This window comes from Pseudophryne corroboree, chromosome 9 (genome assembly GCF_028390025.1).
Source record: "Pseudophryne corroboree isolate aPseCor3 chromosome 9, aPseCor3.hap2, whole genome shotgun sequence".
NCBI lineage: Eukaryota > Metazoa > Chordata > Amphibia > Anura > Myobatrachidae > Pseudophryne > Pseudophryne corroboree.
Window position 1 is genome coordinate 343,516,780 of NC_086452.1, and position 23,527 is coordinate 343,540,306.

Consider the following 23,527-nt stretch of genomic DNA (forward strand, 5'->3'; position numbering starts at 1 on the left):
TACTACAGAGAACCAGTGAGTTCATAGAGGTCAGATGCACTCCTGAACAGCTCACGCGAACATCTGAAAGTTTAACCCCATTAATTCCAACCCTGTGTAAGGTCCATGGGACTTGTTCCAGCACACCTAGTATCACCATTCTGCAAACTGATTATTATATTGGCATTTTATGTATGTTTTTAATCTAAGGGTATATAGTGTATAAGTGCCAATATATGGGTATATATATATATATATATATATATATATATATATATGTATATGTATGTATATTTACACATTCAGTGTATGGGGTATATTTACTAAGGTCCCGATTTTGACCGAGATGCCGTTTTTTCATCAAAGTGTCATCTCGGTAATTTACTAAGCAATAATCACGGCAGTGATGAGGGCATTCGTAATTTTTGGGAAGTCCAACAAAAAAAATACAAATGAATACACCATCGGTCAAAACGCGGCTGTTTAAGTATGAATCTCGGTAATTTACTAAGAAGTGCAAAGCAAAAAACAAACAAACACTGCCGTGAAAAATTACAACTCGTAAAAAAGTGCTAAAAAAAAACAGACCTGCTTTTTTAATCCGTGATTGTATAGGCATGCAGGGATCCATGAGATCCGTGCATGTATATCAGTGGGAAGGGGTGGGAAAGTGGTTATTTTCTTTAAAAAAATTGCGTGGGGTCCCCCCTCCTAAGCATAACCAGCCTCGGGCTCTTTGAGCCGATCCTGGTTGCAGAAATATGGGGAAAAAATTGACAGGGGTTCCCCCATATTTAAGCAACCAGCATCGGGCTCTGCGCCTGGTCCTGGTTCCAAAAATACGGGGGACAAAAAGAGTAGGGGTCCCCCGTATTTTTAAAACCAGCACCGGGCTCCACTAGCTGGACAGATAATGCCACAGCCGGGGGTCACTTTTATATAGTGCCCTGCGGCCGTGGCATCAAATATCCAACTAGTCACCCCTGGCCGGGGTACCCTGGGGGAGTGGGGACCCCTTCAATCAAGGGGTCCCCCCCCCAGCCACCCAAGGGCCAGGGGTGAAGCCCGAGGCTGTCCCCCCCATCCAATTGGCTGCGGATGGGGGGCTGATAGCCTTTTGTGAAAATGAAAAGATATTGTTTTTAGTAGCAGTACTACAAGGCCCAGCAAGGCTCCCCCGCATGCTGGTACTTGGAGAACCACAAGTACCAGCATGCGGCGGAAAAACGGGCCCGCTGGTACCTGTAGTACTACTACTAAAAAAATACCCAAAAAAAGACAAGACACACACACCTTGAAAGTAAAGATTTATTACATACATCCACACAAACATACATACATACTTACCTATGGCCCCACGCAGGTCGGTCCTCTTCTCCAGTAGAATCCAAGGGGTACCTGTTGAATAAATTCTACTAACCAGATCCCGGGTCCCAGGGTCCTCGGGGCAACCATTTGTAATCCAGGTACTTGAATAAAATAACAAAACGGATACCCGAGCCACGAACTGAAAGGGGCCCCATGTTTTCACATGGGACTCCTTTCCCCGAATGCCAGAAACCCACTCTGACTTCTGTCTAAGTGGGTTTCTTCAGCCAATCAGGGAGCGCCACGTTGTAGCACTCTCCTGATCGGCTGTGTGCTCCTGTACTGACTGACAGGCAGCACGCGGCAGTGTTACAATGTAGCGCCTATGCGCTCCATTGTAACCAATGGTGGGAACTTTCTGCCCTGCGGTTGACCTAAAGTGACGTCACCGCTGAGCAGAAAGTTCCCACCATTGGTTACAATGGAGCGCATAGGCGCTACATTGTAACACTGCCGTGTGCCGCCTGTCACTCAGTACAGGAGCACACAGCCGATCAGGAGAGTGCTACAACGTGGCGCTCCCTGATTGGCTGAAGAAACCCACTTAGACAGAAGTCAGAGTGGGTTTCTGGCATTCGGGGAAAGGAGTCCCATGTGAAAACATGGGGCCCCTTTCAGTTCGTGGCTCGGGTATCCGTTTTGTTATTTTATTCAAGTACCTGGATTACAAATGGTTGCCCCGAGGACCCTGGGACCCGGGATCTGGTGAGTAGAATTTATTCAACAGGTACCCCTTGGATTCTACTGGAGAAGAGGACCGACCTGCGTGTGAACATAAGGTAAGTATGTATGTATGTTTGTGTGCATGTATGTAATAAATCTTTACTTTCACGGTGTGTGTGTCTTGTCTTTTTTTGGGTATTTTTTTAGTAGTAGTACTACAGGTACCAGCGGGCCCGTTTTTCCGCCGCATGCTGGTACTTGTGGTTCTCCAAGTACCAGCATGCGGGGGAGGCTTGCTGGGACTTGTAGTACTGCTACTAAAAACAATATCTTTTCATTTTCACAAAAGGCTATCAGCCCCCCATCCGCAGCCAATTGGATGGGGGGGGACAGCCTCGGGCTTCACCCCTGGCCCTTGGGTGGCTGGGGGGGGGGGACCCCTTGATTGAAGGGGTCCCCACTCCCCCAGGGTACCCCGGCCAGGGGTGACTAGTTGGATATTTGATGCCACGGCCGCAGGGCACTATATAAAAGTGACCCCCGGCTGTGGCATTATCTGTCCAGCTAGTGGAGCCCGGTGCTGGTTTTAAAAATACGGGGGACCCCTACTCTTTTTGTCCCCCGTATTTTTGGAACCAGGACCAGGCGCAGAGCCCGATGCTGGTTGCTTAAATATGGGGGAACCCCTGTCATTTTTTTCCCCATATTTCTTCAACCAGGATCGGCTCAAAGAGCCCGAGGCTGGTTATGCTTAGGAGGGGGGACCCCACGCAATTTTTTTATGATTTTACACTGTTTAATTAAAAAAAAAAAAATGAACCCCAGCACGGATCACACAGATCCGGCCGAGATTCATGTTTAAAAAGTCGGCAGTGTTTTGCTAATCACTGCCGTAAAAAACTGAAAAAAAAAACGAATGACATCGACATCGGAAAACCCGAAAAGGCAAAATACGGCAGCTTAGTAAATTAGTCGTAATAAATTCAAAAAGTTGCAGTTTTACACTTTTGATGTCATTCGTGATTGAACTTTGACCTGAAACGGGAAAATACGAATCTTAGTAAATTTACCCCTATGTATATATATATATATATATATATAATGGGGTTCAATATATATAGTTAGTAAGTGTGTGTATTTAAATGGTTGCTCAGGGACATTCATCACCGAAAAATGAAGGCCCACAGACACCTGCAGGCTATTACGATGCTGAAGTTAGCTTCTTATTCGGCCAGCTTCTTATTCACTTCTTATTCGAGCTCCAGCTTCTTATTCAAAAAATTTAGTTTTAAAAGGGTTAACTAGTCTTGGCCCATAAATTTGACACCTGAAATCAATAGAGGGTGGTCACTTACATATCACCCACTGGTATTTTGTTTTGCCCAATGCTGTTTTGGGCATGAAATACACTGGCAAAGTGGGCACAAACACCATATTTTACCATTTTGAATAAGTAGCTGTAGTTTTGCAAGGGTTAACTAGTCTTGGGCCACAAATTTGACACCTGAAATCAACAGAGGGTGGTCACTTACATATCACCCACTTGTATTTTGCTTGGCCCAATGCTGTTTTGGGCATGAAATACACTGGCAAAGTGGGCACACACACCATATTTTACCATTTTGAATAAGTAGCTGTAGTTTTGCAAGGGTTAACTAGTCTTGGGCCACAAATTTGACACCTGAAATCAACAGAGGGTGGTCACTTACATATCACCCACTTGTATTTTGCTTGGCCCAACGCTGTTTTGGGCATGAAATACACTGGCAAAGTGGGCACACACACCATATTTTACCATTTTGAATAAGTAGCTGTAGTTTTGCAAGGGTTAACTAGTCTTGGGCCACAAGTTTGACACCTGAAATCAACAGAGGGTGGTCACTTACATATCACCCACTTGTATTTTGCTTGGCCCAACGCTGTTTTGGGCATGAAATACACTGGCAAAGTGGGCACAAACACCATATTTTACCATTTTGAATAAGTAGCTGTAGTTTTGCAAGGGTTAACCAGTCTTGGGCCACAAATTTGACCCCTGAAATCAACAGAGAGTGGTCACATGCATGTGACCCACTTGTATTTTGCCTGTCCCAATGCTGTTTTGGGCATGAAATACACTGGCAAAGTGGGCACAAACACCATATTTTACCATTTTGAATAAGTAGCTGTAGTTTTGCAAGGGTTAACTAGTCTTGGGCCTCAAATTTGACACCTGAAATCAACAGAGGGTGGTCACTTACATATCACCCACTTGTATTTTGTTTGGCCCAACGCTGTTTTGGGCATGACATACACTGGCAAAGTGGGCACACACACCATATTTTGCCATTTTGAATAAGTAGCTGTAGTTTTGCAAGGGTTAACTAGTCTTGGGCCACAAATTTGACACCTGAAATCAACAGAGGGTGGTCACTTACATATCACCCACTTGTATTTTGTTTGGCCCAACGCTGTTTTGGGCATGAAATACACTGGCAAAGTGGGCACACACACCATAATTTACCATTTTGAATAAGTAGCTGTAATTTTGCAAGGGTTAACTAGTCTTGGGCCACAAATTTGACCCCTGAAATCAACAGAGAGTGGTCACATGCATGTGACCCACTTGTATTTTGCCTGGCCCAACGCTGTTTTGGGCATGAAATACACTGGCAAAGTGGGCACAAACACCATATTTTACCATTTTGAATAAGTAGCTGTAGTTTTGCAAGGGTTAACTAGTCTTGGGCCACAAATTTGACACCTGAGACTGGAGGAGGCTGCACAGGAGAGAGCTCTTAGGCCCTGGTCCTTTTCTGAAGCCTGCAGTGTTTCCCCTGGGAGCCTCCCAGGGGAGGATGGATCCTCCTGGGGAGGACGATGATGGCGAGTCCCGGGCTGCTGGGCCCGAAGGAGGCCCCGGGATTTCTGGCCTGCATACAGCCGTGGAAGTTCCAGCATTGGGAGATTCAGTCAGTGTGGCAGCCCCAGTGATTGTGGGTGGACCCTGTGAAGAAACAGGATCCCCAACTGGTGACCCCCAAACCACGGGACTCTGGCTCTCCAGGTGAGGAAAACCGGGGGGGTGATATGGCGAAGGTGCCTGCCTGTGGTGAAGCGGGGGATGCTGTGGTCTTTGATAGAAGCTCAGAATCCTCTATGGATGAATATGTGAATATGAGCCTGGAAGAGTTAAAAACGGAGCAGTCTCGTTTAACCTCTCGTCTTTCCCTCAAGAGAAGGACACGAAATACTTGTAGCAGTCATGAGAGAGCTCTCCTAAAGGATGAGATTTGGGAGCTAAGTACTAGCCTGTCTGCAGTAAAGGAAAGAATTAAAGTGTTATGTAATCTGGCTCTTTCTCAGGAGAAAGAAGTGTTGATAAAGTCCTTACCTGAGCAGGATTGTGGGGGCAGTAGCAGGTCGGTCCCAGCAGTTTCTGTGGCTGCGTCGGCATTGTGTCGTCAGGTTCTGTCTCAAGGGAAAAAGGAGTTGCAGGAATCTCTGCCTGAACAGGATGGCGGTGGCGGCCTGGTCCTGGCAAGTTCAGTAGCGGCATCAGAGCCTCCAGTGGAGTGTATGGAGGTGGGAGTCCAGCCTATGGAGAAGGAAGTGGCTGTCGGGAGCTGTGATGGAAGTGATGTTTCTAAGATCGTGCATGATGCTGCAGATATCGTGGAAAGGCCAATGATGGCAGTATCTGGTGGCTTCCAAACTGGGGAGGCGTCTCTCCTGGAGGGAGTGCTGGGTGGTGACGGTGCGGGGGGCGTGGCGGTTGCTGGGGTCTTGGCGGATGCTGGGACTCTTGTGACTGTCGCTGCTCCCTGTGGACTTGTCCCCGACACGCTCGCCTCTAAAGTTGCAAGTGTGGGTGCGGCGCGGGCCGTGGTTGATGCTGAGGCTGGCCATCCCTGTAAGCCTGCGGTGGCTGGCTCTGGCTTAGTCGCCGTGGTGGCTGAGGGAGGCGGGGCCAAAGACGCATCAGGTATGACATCGCAGGTGACATCATTATCCACATCGATGGGTGTTTCAAAGTATGAAGCCATGCCGAAAGAGGGGCAGAGATTGGCTCAAGGACTGCCAGCTGTAGATAAGAGCAAATTAACCCCTGAAGAAGTTATGTTAGTAGAAACTGTATATGGTAACATGGATATGCCGGTGAGGGCTCTAGCAGCTGTGAATTTGTTTCAGGCGAACCAGGTCAGGATGACTGGTGGGGTGGGGAATGTGGGAATAGGGGCTTGTAGTGGTCTGGCACCTGAAGGGCTCCCTGTAACTCCCTCTGAGGTTAGGCCGGGTGCTGGTTCATATGCCAATTCTTTGGCGGCTCCTGGTCGGCCGAGTGCTGGTCCTCAGTTCGGGGCGAGTGGGGGTCAGCCCATAAAAAGAAGAAATGTGGTGCAATTCAAATGGGTAGGGGATGGGGAGGCTCCTTCGAAGTCAGAGTTCTTAGGTATGATCTTCTCACTGGGGTTTGAGGCTGCAGATCGTTTTTGCATGCATTCACCCAGTGAGAACTCCAGATTTCGACCTGAGCTTCCTCTCCCTGAATGGCCTGCAGGCCTTTGGCTCCCGTTGGGAGAAAAACAAGATGAAGGAACCATATTGTTTTTTCAAATCCCATAACATCACGAGGCAGGACAGGGTTAAGATCACTGTGTTGGTGCGTAACGAATCACTGCCCCCTGCTGATATTATATATTGGTTGTCTAGGTCTTGTACAGTACTCTCTCCTTTGGTAAAGTTTGATCATACAAGGGGGGTCTGGGGTGGTGCCTATTCGGCCTTTGTGAGGTTACACCAGGTAGGGGCTGAGACTAGACACATACCTTCCGCCGCTTACATTGGCCGTGATCGACTCCAGTGTTTTTACCCTGGGCAACCCAGAACCTGTCATAAGTGTGGTGACTTCCGTCACCTCAGTGGCGATTGTGGGGTGATTAAATGTGCTTTGTGTGGCCAGTTGGGGCATGGGTCCCGGGAATGCAGCAAGGTCAGGTGTAATCTTTGCGGTACAGTTGGTCATCCCTACAGTCGATGCCCTAAGGCTTCGCATAATTATAGTGCAGGGGTGGAAGAAGTGGTGCCGGAGGTTGGTCCTGGTCGAGAAAGTAGCGTACCGGTTACTGTGCAGCATCAGGACATCTCGAAGAGAATAGAAGATGGTGGGAAAGAGAAGGTTCAGCCTGAAAAGGGGGAGGCATCCTTTCAGATCGTCAATAAAGGGAGGAGGAGGAAGCCTAAAAAAAAGGAGGCAGATTTTATTTGCTCAAATAGGTTCGATGTCCTGTCTTCTTCTGATGATGAAGAAGAGGGGGAGGTGGTCATGGTTGGGGGCAAAGAATTAGTTTTTGTCCCAAATGTCTCAAAAAATAGAAAGCCAAAGCAGGCCTCTAATCTGTCAGTTGCTGGGAAGGAGGTTGTAGCTAAGGATAAACAGGGAAAAATGGGACAAGGTAAAGCCCAATGCAAAACTAAGCACTTAGAAAGAAATGGTTCTCAGGGGGAGCTGGAGTGGGACCCTGTGGGGATTGAGTTGAGCCAGGCTGTAGGATCCCTGTTAGACGTGGTTGAAGTAGCTCAGTGTCCAGAAGGGGAAGTCCCTCATTCTTCAGATGAGGTGTTGGTGGTTGATGAAACTCCTGGGTCCCCTGGTGGGGGTGGTCCCGGAGGCGGCTCCTTTATTAGTACCCCAAAGGCTCCTGATCCGGATCCTCCCCCGGACGAGGTGGTAAAAGTGGAGGGGTGTGTTGTTGGGGAGGGGATTGGTAGGAAGGGGTCCGAGAGTCTACTTAGTGAGACTGTGGTCCCTGTTGCTGATAGTGTGAGTGAGGAGGAGGGGGAGGAGGAAGAGATCTCCCTGTCTGATGAGGATGCTATCCCTTTTGGGGTGGCATGTAAAAGAGTTGGATCCTCGGATGAGGACTCTAAAAGACAAGCAAAGAAAAAGTGAATGGGATCCTACTTCTATAATCCAAGAAACATGGATCCCCAACCTATGCGATGTGCCACCATTAATGTGGCTTCCGTGTTTTCCGAACGTGCTCGTTTCTTGGCCTTTGATTTTTTCAACATGGTTGATGCTGATTTTTTATTTTTGCAGGAGACCAGGATAGGTGACCTGGCCACACTTCATCGGGCCAAGGGTCAGTGGAGGCGTGGGCCTTCCTTCTGGTCTCTTGCGGCCGAGCCGTACGGTGGGTTGGCAGTGCTTTTTACTGATATGGTAAACGTGCACAGGATTATAGAATTACAGGTAGGTAGGTGCATGGTTTTGGATGTCAACCTGAGAGGACATGACCTGAGATTAATAAACATCTATGGGCCCCAAACAGCTTGGGACAGGAAATGTCTTTTCAGGGAGATAAAACCGTTTCTCTTTACGGCCCGGCAGATCATCTTTGGTGGTGATTTTAACACCGTTATTAGGCCAAAAGATAGGGGAGTCACAAAGATGACCCTGGGCTATGATTCCAATTTTTTAGTTAGCATGATTAGAGAGGCTGGTCTGGTCGATGTGCATGTTCGCCATTTCCCAGACCTCACTGGTTTCACCTATCATTGTGGTAGCCGTAGTTCTAGGATAGATAGGTTTTTTTGTTAAGGAGTCCTCAAAAACTTTGCCTCCTGAGACAAAGCCAGTAGAGTTCTCCGACCACGTTTTTCTGTGTGTTGCTTTGAACGTCTCAGAAACCCCTCAGAAAGGGCGGGGCCTTTGGCGTTTGAATTCTGGGCTCCTGAAGGAGGAGGGAGTTAGACAGTCCTTTAGAGACTTTTTTCAACTGCAGGAAACACTTCTGGAGGCTGGTTGGAGTAGATCTGAGTGGTGGGAGGAGTGTAAAAAGAGGACTCAAAGGTTTTTTCAAAGGCTGGTAGCCAGGAGAAACTTGACAAAAAGATGTATCTACCAGAGCCTGAGAAAGGAACTGGATTTCTTGATCTCTGGGCGTGGGGATTGTGGGGAAATCTCCCGGGTGAAGGCTCAGATGAGAGAATATCAGTATGATCGTCTGGCTTCTTTGATTTTGGAGAGGGATTATGGAAAATACCACTCGCCTGATCCCTACCAGAGTTGCAGAAAATCAGTTGATTTGAGGGAGGTCCGGGGCCTGTTTGATGACCAGGGTACTCTTCATGGAGACAGGGAGGGTATTTTGGGAGTCATCAGGTCTTATTACTCCGACCTTTTGTCTGAGCAGCCACTCATTAGAGAGAGGATGGATCGGTTCCTGGGGGAGACACCTGGGCTTGAGCAGCTTGATCCTTCTTTTGACTCTTTGGGGAATGATGTGACAGTGGAGGAGGTCAAGAAGGCTATAGACAGTTTGTCTATAAAAAAATCTCCAGGCCCAGATGGGTTAACATCTGAATTTTTTAAAGTTTTCTCAGACATCTTGGCTCCTCATCTTGTAGAGGTATTTAATGAAAGCCTGGGTGAGGGAGTGCTCCCTCCCTCTATGAGATCCTCTGCTCTCATATTATTGTCTAAAGGTAAGGACCCAGCCCGTATTGAGAATTGGCGCCCCATCACTCTTCTCAATACGGACAGAAAGATTCTGGCAAAGGTACTCTTTAATCGGCTGATGTAAGTTTCTGGGCTGTTACTTTCCCCGTCTCAGCATTGCACTGTAAAGGGTCGAAGCACCTTTAGTGCTGTCCTTGGCATCCGGGAGGCCGTGGAGCAATGTCGTGCTGAAAAATGGGGTAAGTATTTGCTGGCATTGGACCAGTCCAAGGCTTTTGACCGGGTTAATCATCAGTACCTGTGGGCTGTGCTGGAAAGGTATGGTCTTCCAGTAAGGGTGGTAGATTGGCTACGTGTCATTTACAATCAGGCTGAGAGCTTCCCGCTTGTCAATGGTTGGGTTGGGCCCACGTTTTCGGTTGACTCGGGTGTCCGTCAGTGGTGTCCCCTGAGCCCCCTTCTGTACGTATTCGCAATTGACCCCTTTGTGCGGAGGATTGAGTGCAGTACTGTTGCAGGGGTGCAGCTGGGCCCTGGGCTACCACTGAGGGTGGCGGCCTACGCGGATGATGTTACTGTGGTCGTGTCGTCTGTGGCAGAGGCGCGTGACATGGAACGTCTTATCTGCGAGTATTCTGAGGCTTCGTGCTCCAGGATCAATCAGGACAAGTGTGAAGCTTTCTGGATGGGGGAGGAAGGTGACGAGTTTGCCCTTCCGGATAGTCTCCCCCGCGCCAGTCCAGAGATAAAAGTTCTAGGTATTAAATTTGGCCGTGGTGATTATGCCACTCAAAATTGGGATAAGAGGCTGGAAGATGCTACTAGAAAGGTGCAGTCCTGGAGAGGGTGGCAGCTCTCTTTCAGGGAAAGGGTTGATTTGTGCAAAACCTACTTGGTTCCGCTTTTCTTGTATGTCAGTTATGTGTGCTTTTTGCCACAATCTTTGTGGACCAAGATGTATTCTTTATTCTTCCTGATGTTATGGGGGAATAGAATGAATCTGGTCAAGAGAGGGATCACCTACAGATCGAGGGAACAAGGGGGGCTGTGTATGGTCAACCCTGTAGTGTTTTTCGCTATAACTTTTTTAAAGCTAAATCTAGGGAGTTTGTTTCTAGAAACTCCCCCTCGATGGGTAGAAAGTTTTAGGGCTTGGGTGTCTCCCTTCCTCGGGTTATGGATGGATGGTGGCCGAGTAAAAACCCTTGGAGTCCGGCATGGCTACCTCCCGATCTACGTTATACTGTGCTTGAAGATGACAAGGCTTTGGGGGCTGGAGGTGGGTGAAGTCAAAAACTTCTCTAGAAGGGAGTTGGAGAGAAGAATTTTACAGACTCACTTCTATGCTCCGCTGTCATTAAGGGACTGCCCGGGCAGTGTCTGCTCAGATGGGTTGTCTCTGATTAATTCTCAGAGAATCCCACTGAAGTTCAGAGATATTGCCTGGCTTTCCTTCCAAGGGAGACTTTATGTGCGGGGTAATCTCAAGTGCCGAAGTGCCGATGATCGTGGTTGCCCACGTGAGGAATGTCTAGGGGAGGAGGAGACAATGGACCACTTCCTCCTTGAGTGTCCCTTCAATATAAAGTTTTGTAAAGCGGTTTCAAGGACCTTACGCATCCCGTGCCTTTCGGGGCATAGTTACCCTGAGTGGGTTTATGGGACGTTCAAAGGGTATAAAGGATATGATTTAACCACAATTTTTTTAGTTAGTTTAGCAGTTAGGTTTCACACATGGGGTGCACGGTGTCAGGTTTCCCTCAGAGCAAAGGTCCTCCCCTGTGAAGTGGTGGTGGGAAATATTCTACACGAGATTAGGGGGATGATGGATATGGACAGGAGGAGGTTGGATGCTGTCGAGTGGTCCAGGCTCTGGCGCCACTTGAAACCCCCTTGAGTGGGTAGCAGAAATCCTTTTCTTGTTCATCTTTTGGCTTTCTGTTCTTCACCTCCCCGTAGATTTTCTTTTTCTGGTTCTTTTGTTGAGACGGTTTACATGTGGCTAAAAGGTTTCATTCATTTTTTCATTGCTTCTGGTTATGATGTGTATTGTTTGTATAGTAGGTTGGTTTTGTCTAGATGATATATGTTAAGCTGTACTGGCAGTATGTGCAGCCATACAAGCTTTGTTGATTTCTGTTTGGTTGGCTAGACAACAATTCAGTGTATACTGTGGGGTAAATTTACTAAGATTCGTATTTTCCAGAATCATGTCCAAGTTCAATCACGAATGACATCGACAGTGTAAAATTGCAACTTTTTGAATTGATTACGACTAATTTACTAAGCTGTCGTATTCGTGTTTTTCGTTTCTTCCGATGTCGATGTCATTCGTGCTTTTCTGATGTAGATTGCGGCCGCGTTTGCTGTTTCGCGGACGCGTTTATGTGTTTTTTTTACGACTGCGTCACATGTCTGTTACGGCAGTGATTTAGAAATTGCTGCCGCGTTTTTAGTTCCTAAGTTTCGTTTTCGTCACGCGGCCGTGATTGGTTGTATTCGTGAAGGAGGAGTGTCTGTGCATATTACTATAAAACCGCCCCAAACACACCGCACCTCGTGGGTTTAGCTAGTGGAGAGGAGAGAGGAAGGTGTATTTGGAGTTGGTGAGTTTGGTGGAGTTTTTGGTGGATTTGGAGAGGAGTTTGGTGATTGTTGAGTGCTGTACTGTGTGTGTAAGTAGTCTTGTCATATTTGTAGTATTGTTTTTTCACAGTTTGTCTACTTTTTTGTCCTTGTTTTTTTTTTACAGTCTTTTGTCATTGTTTGTGAGTGAGTGAGTGAGTGAGTGAGTGAGCGTGTGTGTTGGCTGTGTGGTGTGTAGTAGTAGGAGTAGTGGAGGAGTGTGTTTTGTGTTTTGATTTTTCTGTGTTTTTTGTCGTTTGTCATGTCAGACTCAGAGGTCAGTGTGGTGGCGGAGGTTAGTGAGGTGGAGGCTGGTAGTGAGGTGGAGGCTGGTAGTGAGGTGGAGGCTGGTAGTGAGGTGGAGGCTGGTAGTGAGGTGGAGGCTGTTAGTGAGGTGGAGGGGGGTAGTGAGAGGGAGGAGGTTAGTGAGGAGGAGGAGGAGGGGGTGCCTGTTGCTGTATTTTCCAGTGATAGTGATGGTGTTGTGGCTCCGCAGCCACGCACCACTACCAAGACTGGCAGGAATATTAAGTTCAGCTATGCTGAAAACATGGCTTTGGTGCGTGAGCTGATGAAGCACCATCGCCAATTGTTTGGTCAGGATGCTGGCAAGGTGTCCTCCCGCAGGAAGTCTGTCCTGTGGGGGCAAGTAATACTTGCCGTGAATAGTGAGGGTGTGGTGAGGCGGACTGAGGACACGTGCCGCAAGAGGTTTTATGATATAAAGCGGCGTGTCAAGGCCAAGATGGCCAAAGAGGCCAAATCTGCACGAAAAACCGGAGGTGGCCCCCCTTTCCGGGCCACCTATCGGGACTGGGAGGAGCCTGTGCGGGCATTGATTCCTGCCGAAGTGGTGTCTGCTACTCGTGTCCGGGATTCGGACCGACCCACGCAGGATGGTAAGTTTGATTTGTTAGATTTTTATTTAAATGTCCTCTAAATGTTGTAAATGTCATTTTTAAAGGATAAAGGATGCATAAAGTGTGTTTCACATATTTCAGGCCTATGCACCCTTAAGGTGTGTTTGTGTTTCGAATTTGCTTTTTTCACCATGCATTGGCTGTTTGGTCAATTTAATATTGCGCTAAAACATGTGCAATGGCTGCTGTTTTTTTTTTTTTTATAAAATATTTTTTGCGATATTGCTTGGACATGTGTGTTGTATGCTTATTTTATAAATAATTTTAGATTTATTTACTTCTGAAAAACGGTGCAATTATTCCAATATTACTTTTTTCAAACATTTGCAAGTAGTCAATCTCTGCAATATCTGAGGCATAATTCTCAAATGTAACAGATTTATTGTGTGCAACATCATGTACATTTGGATATACAACACAAAATAATGAAGCTTGAAGCTCTTAATCAGAAATTATTTGTTTATCCAATACCTAATAGATGGTTACAGTACACTAAGGCTTTGCAGTTATAATTTTTACACAAAGCATGGTAATAATGTTTGGTCCACTTTTTCAACAGTCCCACAGACCAGCCGGCCAGACAGGCCTCAGACAAGTCAGGATGAGGCAGGGATTGCAGGTAAGACTTCACTGTAGTCACATATTCTGAAAACACATAGAAGTACAAAATATTAATGTTTATATTTTCACATAGGTTCTGCTTCTGGAAGCCGACCTCCTGTAAGGCACCCATCACAGGGCTCGGGCCACTTACCCAGGAGGCCAAGTAAGACACGGCGTCTTGGCACGGAATCTGCGGCTCCATCATCCCCACCCAGGCGACGCATTTCGGCAGTGTCACCCCAGCCACCACTGGCACTATTGGCGAGTTCGCAGAGTGATGAGCCCCGATCACCTCAGTTATCTGGTGAGTAAAAACAGAAATTAAACACATAGGCAATAATATACACAGTACAGTTAATATGTTGTTAGTTGGTTTTGAGATTACATGTTTTCCAGAACAAGCAATGTGATGTTACGTCTTCAATTGCTAAAGGTGAAAATGTTTTTTTTTAAAAGGTCTTAGTGGATGATCTCGCCAACATCATTTTTAATAAATAACAGACATTTGTTTTAAATTTGGCCACACACGTGCACATTAAAATAAAATACCAATAAAATTCCAAAAAAAAAACAGCATCCACAACATTATATTGTTCACACATCTCCCCTGTCCAGTATGTAGATGGCTTACTGGCTCCGCTCATCTGGACTATCCAGGTAAGTAGTCTATATCGTGGTCAGGGGAGGTGATATAACACTGTAATGCTGTGGAGGGGAGGTAGTTAGGTGTGGATTATGCAAATCTGTCTATGTGGCCGCCTGTGTTGGTATATATGTTTTTGAAATAAAAAAACATTATAAGTTTTTAAAAACAACGCCAAAAACTATACAAATGGAGTATTATGAATGTAGTAATGTGTAGAAGTAGCCTTTAAACAAATTGACTAATAAACATTGCATGTTGGCCACCCCATACAGAGCCCAGCTTGATGGCCGACGTGGACCAGCAGGGACAAGACCAACAGGCAACCATCACACTGCAACTTACACCTGTTGACCCAAGCCAGCCAATACAGCTGCAGGATATCCCCCAAGCCTCCATCAGTCCACAACTGGCACAAGCTCCGCCCCCAACCCAAATACCAGATGACTTTTGGGCCAGTTGGACAAGCCAACAGGCACAAAGCAATGCCAGCCTGACCGCACATACACAACACCTTGCCAGTCTGCCCCATCATCTACCGCGCATTAGTCGCAACTCGGGCAGACTGATTGTACAAGTAGGGCGAATGGCAACCTCAATGGAGCAAATAAGGGCTGACAACAGCCAAATGCTTGCTCATTTAACGCGCATCATAGATGAGCAACAGCGCCATCAGCAGGCACTCGTTCAGCTCATTCAGCACAACCAGGTTGTGAATGAGTCCTTATCCCGGATTGTAGCCAGCCACACTGCAACCAACACTCAACTGATTGCAAGCATTAATAATTTGAGCAGCAATATTACATTGATGGGAGCTCACCAAGTAACCTCCAGCTCGGGGACCACGACCCCTATCCAAACGCCAGTAACCTCCCCTGTTCGGCGTTCCTCCAGAGCACGTGCCAGTGAGCCAGCACAAAGCACAGCACCCAGCACACACAAGCGGAAAAAATAACCCCAATGTGATTTGCAAAATAAAAATTTGTATTTGACAAACACACAACTTCCTGTGTCCGTCTCAAACATTGTCGAAGCTGCTCTGTATGTATGTATGTATGTTTTTCATGGGTAATGACTGAAAATGTATTTTTGGCATAAACTAAGTACAATGTACACACCACTATAAACAACAAACAGTAAGTTACAAAACACACAATAGAAAGTAGTGCAAAGTGTTTAGTCAAGGATAATTACAGCCTACTAAAACTGACCTGAAAAATAGCGCAGGATCACTTCTTGCCGTACCTGCCTCCCTACATATGTACTCACACTGTCACCAGATGGGTCTAACTCCTCTGCTTGCTGACTGCTTTCTCCCTCATCATGTGCCAGATGTTGGTTTAAACACAGATTATGGAGAAAACAGCAGCAGAACACAATTCTAGTCACCTTTGAGGGACTATACAACAAAAGGCCTGCAGATTTATCCAGACACCGAAACCGTGACTTCAGCACACCAAAACATCTTTCTATCACATTCCGCGTAGCCTTATGTGCATGATTGTAACTGTGTTCAGCAGGAGAATCAGGTTGGGACAATGGAGTAAGGAGCCAAGAGTAGCAGCCGTAACCCCCATCACCTGAAAAACAGATATAGTCAACATTAGTACATATGTTAGATTATTCTTTCACCTAATCAAAACTCGAGTTTATGGTTAAAAGACATACACACAAAACATTTTAAACATACCCAACAGCCAGCCATCAGGCATTTGTCCGTCCTCAAATTTATCGAAGAGCGATGACTGACTGAGGATGAAGGAGTCATGGCAGCCACCAGGGTAACCTGCAACAACACTCATAATTTTTATGTTTGCATCACAGACCACCTGGACATTAGTTGATTGTGCCAGATGCCTATTAGTATATATATATTGGCGGCCCTTAGGTGATCTCAGCTGAACGTGTGTGCAATCTATGGCCCCCAGCACATTGGGCATGCCAGCAAGCTCATAGAAAGCTACCCTGACAGCACTCCACTCCGACTCCTCGGTAGGGAAGCAGATTGAGGCATTAATGTGTGGCTCCAACACATCCAAAACCTGAGTGGACATTAAACAAGCTAAGGTGAGTGTCATGTTAGGTATTCTCTACAATACTGTGTTGTTTGTACTTACAGAAGCAACACTTAGACATAACCGCCTATGTATTTTTAGACTCACCTGGTTCAAATATCTGGAAAAGGTGGGCTGTGAGATACCAATGACGTCGCCTGCCACAGCCTGGAAGCTCCCAGTAGCCATAAAGTGTAACACAGCCAGGAGTTTGTGTAGGCCTGAGACAGAGCGAGAGCGTGCTGTCTCAGGGTCTATGCCCAGTTTGACAAGGTCATACAGGTGGAAAATGTTGGTTCTATTTAGGCGGAACATCTGTATGACCCTATCATCGGACAATGCATTTAAGTTTAAACGCCCTCTAAAAAAACGAGGCTGGCGTAGCCTCCGCGGTACCTGGACAACCTGTTGACCATGTTCACTTACCTGGGCCTGATTCCTGGAAGCCTCATGGAGCAGTCTAAGGTATCCCACAGCAAACCAAAAATCATTGGCACACACCACAGCCGCCATTTCAGAGTGAGAGAAGTTCAAAATGTGCCTGGAACACTTTTATAGGGCCAAACATTCAGGTGTGAGTAATGGATAATTGAGTACACATGTAAACACGGTTTTCAAATGCTGGCGCGGTTTTTTTTAGGAAAAAAATACGATGTGTAATTTTTCGCGGCCGCGAATGCATTTTCACGGCAGCAATTACAATTACGAATGGATAGTAAATGACCGAGATTCATATCTAAACAGGCGTAATTTGACCGATGGTGTATTCATTCGTAATTTTTTACTTGGACTTGCAAAAAAATACGAATGCCCTCATCTCTGCCGTGATTAGTGTTTAGTAAATTACCGAGATGACACTTTGCTGAAAAAACGGCATCTCGGTCAAAATCGGGAGCTTAGTAAATTTACCCCTGTGTGTCTTGTTTTATGAATTTTACCATATTTATATAATATATGTTGCAATTTTCTTAATAAAAAGATACCCACTTGTATTTTGCCTGGCCCAACGCTGTTTTGGGCATGAAATACACTGGCAAAGTGGGCACAAACACCATATTTTGACATTTTGAATAAGTAGCTGTAGTTTTGCAAGGGTTAACTAGTCTTGGGCCACAAATTTGACCCCTGAAATCAACAGAGAGTGGTCACATGCATGTGACCCACATGCATGTGACCCACTTGTATTTTGCCTGGCCCAACGCTCTTTTGGGCATGAAATACACTGGCAAAGTGGGCACAAACACCATATTTTGCCATTTTGAATAAGTAGCTGTAGTTTTGCAAGGGTTAACTAGTCTTGGGCCACAAATTTGACCCCTGAAATCAACAGAGAGTGGTCACATGCATGTGGCCCACTTGTATTTTGCCTGGCCCAACGCTGTTTTGGGCATGAAATACACTTGCAAAGTGGGCACAAACACCATATTTTGACATTTTGAATAAGTAGCTGTAGTTTTGCAAGGGTTAACTAGTCTTGGGCCACAAATTTGACCCCTGAAATCAACAGAGGGTGGTCATTTACATATCACCCAATTGTATTTTGTTTGGCCCAACGCTGTTTTGGGCATGAAATACACTGGCAAAGTGGGCACAAACACCATATTTTACCATTTTGAATAAGTAGCTGTAGTTTTGCAAGGGTTAACTAGTCTTGGGCCACAAATTTGACCCCTGAAATCAACAGAGAGTGGTCACATGCATGTGACCCACTTGTATTTTGCCTGGCCCAATGCTGTTTTGGGCATGAAATACACTGGCAAAGTGGCACAAACACCATATTTTGACATTTTGAATAAGCAGCTGTAGTTTTGCAAGGGTTAACTAGTCTTGGGCCACAAATTTGACCCCTGAAATCAACAGAGAGTGGTCACATGCATGTGGCCCACTTGTATTTTGCCTGGCCCAACGCTGTTTTGGGCATGAAATACACTGGCAAAGTGGGCACAAACACCATATTTTGACATTTTGAATAAGTAGCTGTAGTTTTGCAAGGGTTAACTAGTCTTGGGCCACAAATTTGACACCTGAAATCAACAGAGGGTGGTCACTTACATATCACCCACTTGTATTTTGCCTGGCCCAATGCTGTTTTGGGCATGAAATACACTGGCAAAGTGGGCACAAACACCATATTTTACCATTTTGAATAAGTAGCTGTAGTTTTGCAAGGGTTAACTAGTCTTGGGCCACAAATTTGACACCTGAAATCAACAGAGGGTGGTCACTTACATATCACCCACTTGTATTTTGCCTGGCCCAATGCTGTTTTGGGCATGAAATACACTGGCAAAGTGGGCACAAACACCATATTTTACCATTTTGAATAAGTAGCTGTAGTTTTGCAAGGGTTAAGTAGTCTTGGGCCACAAATTTGACACCTGAAATCAGGAGACTGCAATACAGTCTCTGCGCATAAAGCTTTTCTTAAATTCTGCAAAGTAGTCACTGCAGCCTAGGGGGTAATTCAGACTGCATCACTGCAGCGGCAGTGATCGCAGTCTGAATTACTTTGTGGAGTGCGCCCTGCGCGTGTGCACTCCGGGAGCCCAGTGAGATTCTATCAGCATCTCAGGGCTTCGATCGCCTCTGCCTGATTGACAGGCAGAGGCGGTCACGTGGTGGGAAGGGGCATGCCACCGGCTTTAGAACCACGGTCCGGACAACGGTGGCCTGTCTGGACCGTTGGGGGGCGGCCCAATGCAGCTGCGTGGTGTTACACACAGACTCTGCGACCCGGGATGTGGCGAGTAGCGGACTGCCAGCGTGCAGGAGATTCATTTGCAGTGAGCTACTCATCAGGTACAAAATCATCGCCACCGTGCAATGGTTTTGTACCTGTGCGAGGGGGGGAGGCGCTAGGGTCAGTCATGCGGAGCGGACTAGCCCTGTGCTGGGCATCCACCCGCATGTCAGAGTAAATGATCGTAGATGTGCTACATTTAGCACATCTGCGATTAGATCTTGTCTGGGGACTGTTTCCTCAGACATTCAGTGAATGATGCTGCCCTGTGGCAAATTCGTGCATGAACCTACGCAGTGGCGGAACAACACCATGGTGGGCCCAGGTGCAACAAAATGCGTTGCCCCAGCCCCCCCAAGATCCAAAACATGTGTGTCAAAAAATAGGGGATGGTCTCATTGAAAAGGGGTGTGGGCACACAATAGTACCACCATTTCAAATTATGCCACACAGTAGTGCAACCTTATTACATTACACTGATTGACATTACATTACACTGAACAGTAGTACTCCTTATATACGTTACGCTACACAGTAGTGCTCCTGAAACACGTTATGCCACACAGTACTGCTTCTTATACACATTACAACACACAGTAGTGCCTCTTATACATGTTACGCCACACAGTAGAGCTCCTTATACACATTACGCCACACAGTAGAGCTCCTTTTACACATAACGACAATATAGTAGGCACTACGGTAAAGTTTTAGGGTTAGGCTGCTGGGGGGGGGGGGGGGGGTGAGGCACTGGGGTGGTGGCTAGGGTTAGGCTGTGGGGAGGGGAAAAGGTTAAGGTTAGCTACTAGGGAAAGGTTTAGGGATTAGGGATAATGGGGAAAATACTCACCAGAACACTGCTATGCAATGTGATCCAGAAAAAGGCACTGCTGTCACCGGTATAAAGTACGAAACTGCTATATCACAAGGGACTGTTTGTTGACAGTTCTTCATGTCGACATAATGAATATCAATATGATAACCTCTGATGAAACCGCCCACTTTGGAGGCGGAGAAACGCGTCAGGTGACCTGCTACGACTGTGGAACGCAGGTGGACCGCAACCGGAAGCCGGAAGCCCCGAACCCGGAAGCCGCGCATCGCGGCACTACAGCGTCCCCTGCCATCCAGGACCTGGACACGTGTATCCCTGTCTCCGCTCCTGTCCAAGTACGGAACCTAAGGACAGTGCAGGACATCGAGTGACACCTAAGAGAACCGCCGCAGAGCGGTCAGTCATCCGAACAGTGAGTGATATAAACCACCTGGTCTTACAGGAGACAGTTGCGGGATTGGCTTACTGAACATTCAGCTATATCTCTGACTTTTTAATCACCAGTTCTCAGGTGATACGTAAACAGGCTTTTATTAAACAACATATAGCCTCTACTCCGCAAAGTGCAATTTGAATATAATTATGCACTAACCCTAACTGCAACTAACAAACAAGCTTCTTGCATGCAAATTAATCAATCTATTAAGGGTGGGTACCCAACTCTTAGTCCTGAGGTCCTGGACACAGTTATTAGTTTATTTTATTAATGTTGTGATTTTAGAAAATTATTTTTATGTGATTATATCTGTATACTGCTAATAGCATTAATATCTATTGTCCATTCACCAAAAAATTCTGTACCAATAAATAACTTTTATTTTTTGCAAAACCAGCAGCAATTGATTTACCCTTCCCTCTGAGCGCCCACAAACCCTCTTTTCTTCTTACTAGTCTATTTGTGCTATACGGTGGACAGCCAGGTTCACCCTTGTGGGCAGCTAGAAGGGTGAGAGTTATTCTTATTAAACTAATTATTATAGCTTGCTAAGTACTTAACTCAGCAGCATACCTTACTCTGAAGTTAATATCAACATAATCAGCGCCCACTGTTGTCCTAGAGACTATTCTTTTTTCAATATGATAACTGTCGGCCAATTGTATCCAACTCCCACAAAAACTCAGGAGACTTCTCACTGTATAAAGATGGGACACTTCCTTTGTACAAGGATACACAAGGCCCATGGAGACAGATGCCCACACTATACATCATGAAGCCAGCAGCAGCACATGCACCCTGGGTGACAATACATGACTTTGTGCCTGGCTGCCTTAGTGGGGTCACTCTATGCTGTGCTGTATGCTATATGTCAATGCACAGTCACCATTACTATTTGCAGAGAGACCAGCTTACTGTAACAACCCCGCCCACCACCTCCCAATCTCCGCCCCCTCAATGTAGGCTCCTCCTCTTCGAGGTCCGCGATTCTGCGTTTGCAGGATGAAATGTACAATTAGAAAAATGTATAATAAAATAAAAATAAATAAACACACAGCTGCCTGACCGCCTTACAAGGAATGCTGCTGCACTACCTCAGATACTCTACAGTTTAGCCGCATGGTCACGTGATGCTCCGGCTCCGGTAGCAAAAAGAAACAGCTGGGCTGCCCGTGAATGAGAGGGGAAGATGGCCCCTTCTCCTTCTCCAGGCTCCTCCACTGCATCCACCTCCCCCTCTGCCCAGACTGCAGCTCTGCACACCAGCTGAGCCTCATTCTGTTAAGGGGAACCGGCGGCTTGCAGCGCGCCGGCAGGTGGCATGTAATGAGTCAGTCTGACTCATTGTAGTGCCTCCGGCTGTGGGCCCCTTCATCGTGGAGGGGCCCTGGTGCATTGCACCGGTTGCACCGCTGCAAGTTCCACCCCTGAACCTACGATAATAGCCCACCAGACCAAAGAATATCTTGAGTTGCGACATACATTTTAGCTTAGGCCATGTGAGAACTGCTTCCACCTTGTGGGTTGAGGTTTAACTTACCCTTGCCATACAATAAACCCCAGATACTTTGCCTCCACAGTTATGATGGCACACTTCTCCAGGTTAGCTGTGAACCCTTGTGCCTGTAGAGACTGTAACACTGCATCCACCTTTGGAAGGTGCGACTTTATACTGGAACAAACCCACTGTGGTAGAGAAGGCTGTTGTTGCTTTGGCAGCTTCCATCAGAGTAATTTGCCAGTACCCCTTCAGTAAATCTAGCGTAGTTAGATACTGGCTTATTGCTAAGTTTTGTACTAGTTCATCAACCCGGGGTATAGGATAGGAATCAAACCGAGGAACTTTATTTAACTTTCTGAAGTCATTACAGAATCTCAAAGCTCCAAAAGGCTTGGGCTCTAAAAAAATGGGATTATTCCATTCACTGTTTGACTACTCTATGACCCCCAAGCGCCTTATTACTTCCAGCTCCCATTTTACTGCTGCCTGTTGGGCCTCAGATATACATTATGGCCTTTGTTTTATCACCCCCCCCCCCCCCCCTGGGTGGAGTAACATTGTCATGCTGTATGATTTCAGTTTTCCCCAGGAGGGCAGAGAACACAACCTGGTACTGTGCTACTAAGTTTACCACTTCTTGTTTCTGGCTAGGACTCAAAGTTACCTCAGTAGGCACCTGACATTCTGGGGTTTTCATGGCCACTAAAGAGGGATGACTGGCACTTTCCAAGGCTTCAACAAATTCACATGGTAGACTTTTACCTCTTTCCTTCTACCTTCCTGCCATACCTAGACACAAGTATCAGTACCTTGTTGCCCCTATTGAGAGTCCGGTTGACAGCAGTAACGCCATGACTGCGTTTTTGATCCTGTTGAGCTCTTACCATATGCTTGGTCAGAAGTGGCGCAATTTGCCTTAGACAGCCATACAATTGGGACACAAACTGAACGATGTTGGGCTCTTGGGACGGGATCAGTACTAAATCCCGCTGGACGGGATCCCGGCGGTTGAAATACCGACACCGGAATTTCAACCACACAATCCCGACAGGGGTGGCGAGCAGAACGCAGCCCCTTGCGGGCTCGCGTCGCTCGCCACGCTGCAGGCACGGTGCCTTGCTACGCTCGGCACACTTTTATATTCTCCCTCTATGGGTGTCATGGACACCCACGGGGGAAGAATATGTTGGGATTGTGCCGGTCGGGGTTCCGGCGTCAGTATTTCGACCGCCGGGATTCCGTCCGGCGGGATCTTGACCGCATCCCCTTGGGACAATTGCTGCTCCCACCCATCTTTTAATAGATTTAGTATCCCTCTGCGTTGTCTACCACAGAGGAGTTTGAAGAGTCTAAACCCCATACAGTCTCTGTATAAAGTCTCTATATAAATAAAGGATAATAATAATAATAATAATAATAATAAAAGAGGCTTAGGGTACCTCTCAAACTGCCAACATTAGCTAAGGTAAGAGTAGGTCCTAATCTCGCTTCTCCTGTGACACTGCCCTTTTCATCATCTGCATAAGGGTTCTGTTAAAGCATTCAACCAAGCCGTCTGTCTGCGGGTGGTAAACCGAAATGGTAATTCTATCCACCTTTAACAGGCGACACAGGTATTTAATTAATTTAGACACAAAAGGGGTACCTTAGTCGGTCAGGACCTCTATTGGTATTCCTAGACGGGTATACAGCATCAAGAACTCCCGGACAATAGTG

General features: G+C 46.5%; 1 protein-coding gene and 1 long non-coding RNA gene across 2 annotated transcripts; one reads left to right on the forward strand and one right to left on the reverse strand.

The window, feature by feature from the left end:
* The first annotated feature begins 13,513 nt into the window (after window positions 1-13,513).
* LOC134957024 (uncharacterized) lies at window positions 13,514-15,223 on the forward strand. The gene is made up of 3 exons (XM_063938806.1): window positions 13,514-13,618; window positions 13,694-13,906; window positions 14,521-15,223. The coding sequence occupies exon 3, from the start codon at window positions 14,532-14,534 to the stop codon at window positions 15,198-15,200; it is 669 nt and encodes a 222-aa protein (XP_063794876.1). The 5' UTR covers window positions 13,514-13,618; window positions 13,694-13,906; window positions 14,521-14,531; the 3' UTR covers window positions 15,201-15,223.
* LOC134957025 (uncharacterized) lies at window positions 13,557-15,819 on the reverse strand. The gene is made up of 3 exons (XR_010186395.1): window positions 15,635-15,819; window positions 13,754-13,903; window positions 13,557-13,644 (listed from the first exon to the last, which is right to left on the reverse strand). It is a non-coding gene; the product is annotated as an uncharacterized LOC134957025 (long non-coding RNA).
* Window positions 15,820-23,527: the final 7,708 nt, after the last annotated feature.

Bases quoted from the DNA above. Each gene is read 5' to 3' on its own strand.
- LOC134957024 (XM_063938806.1), top strand. From the start codon at position 14,532: ATGGCCGACGTGGACCAGCAGGGACAAGACCAACAGGCAACCATCACA.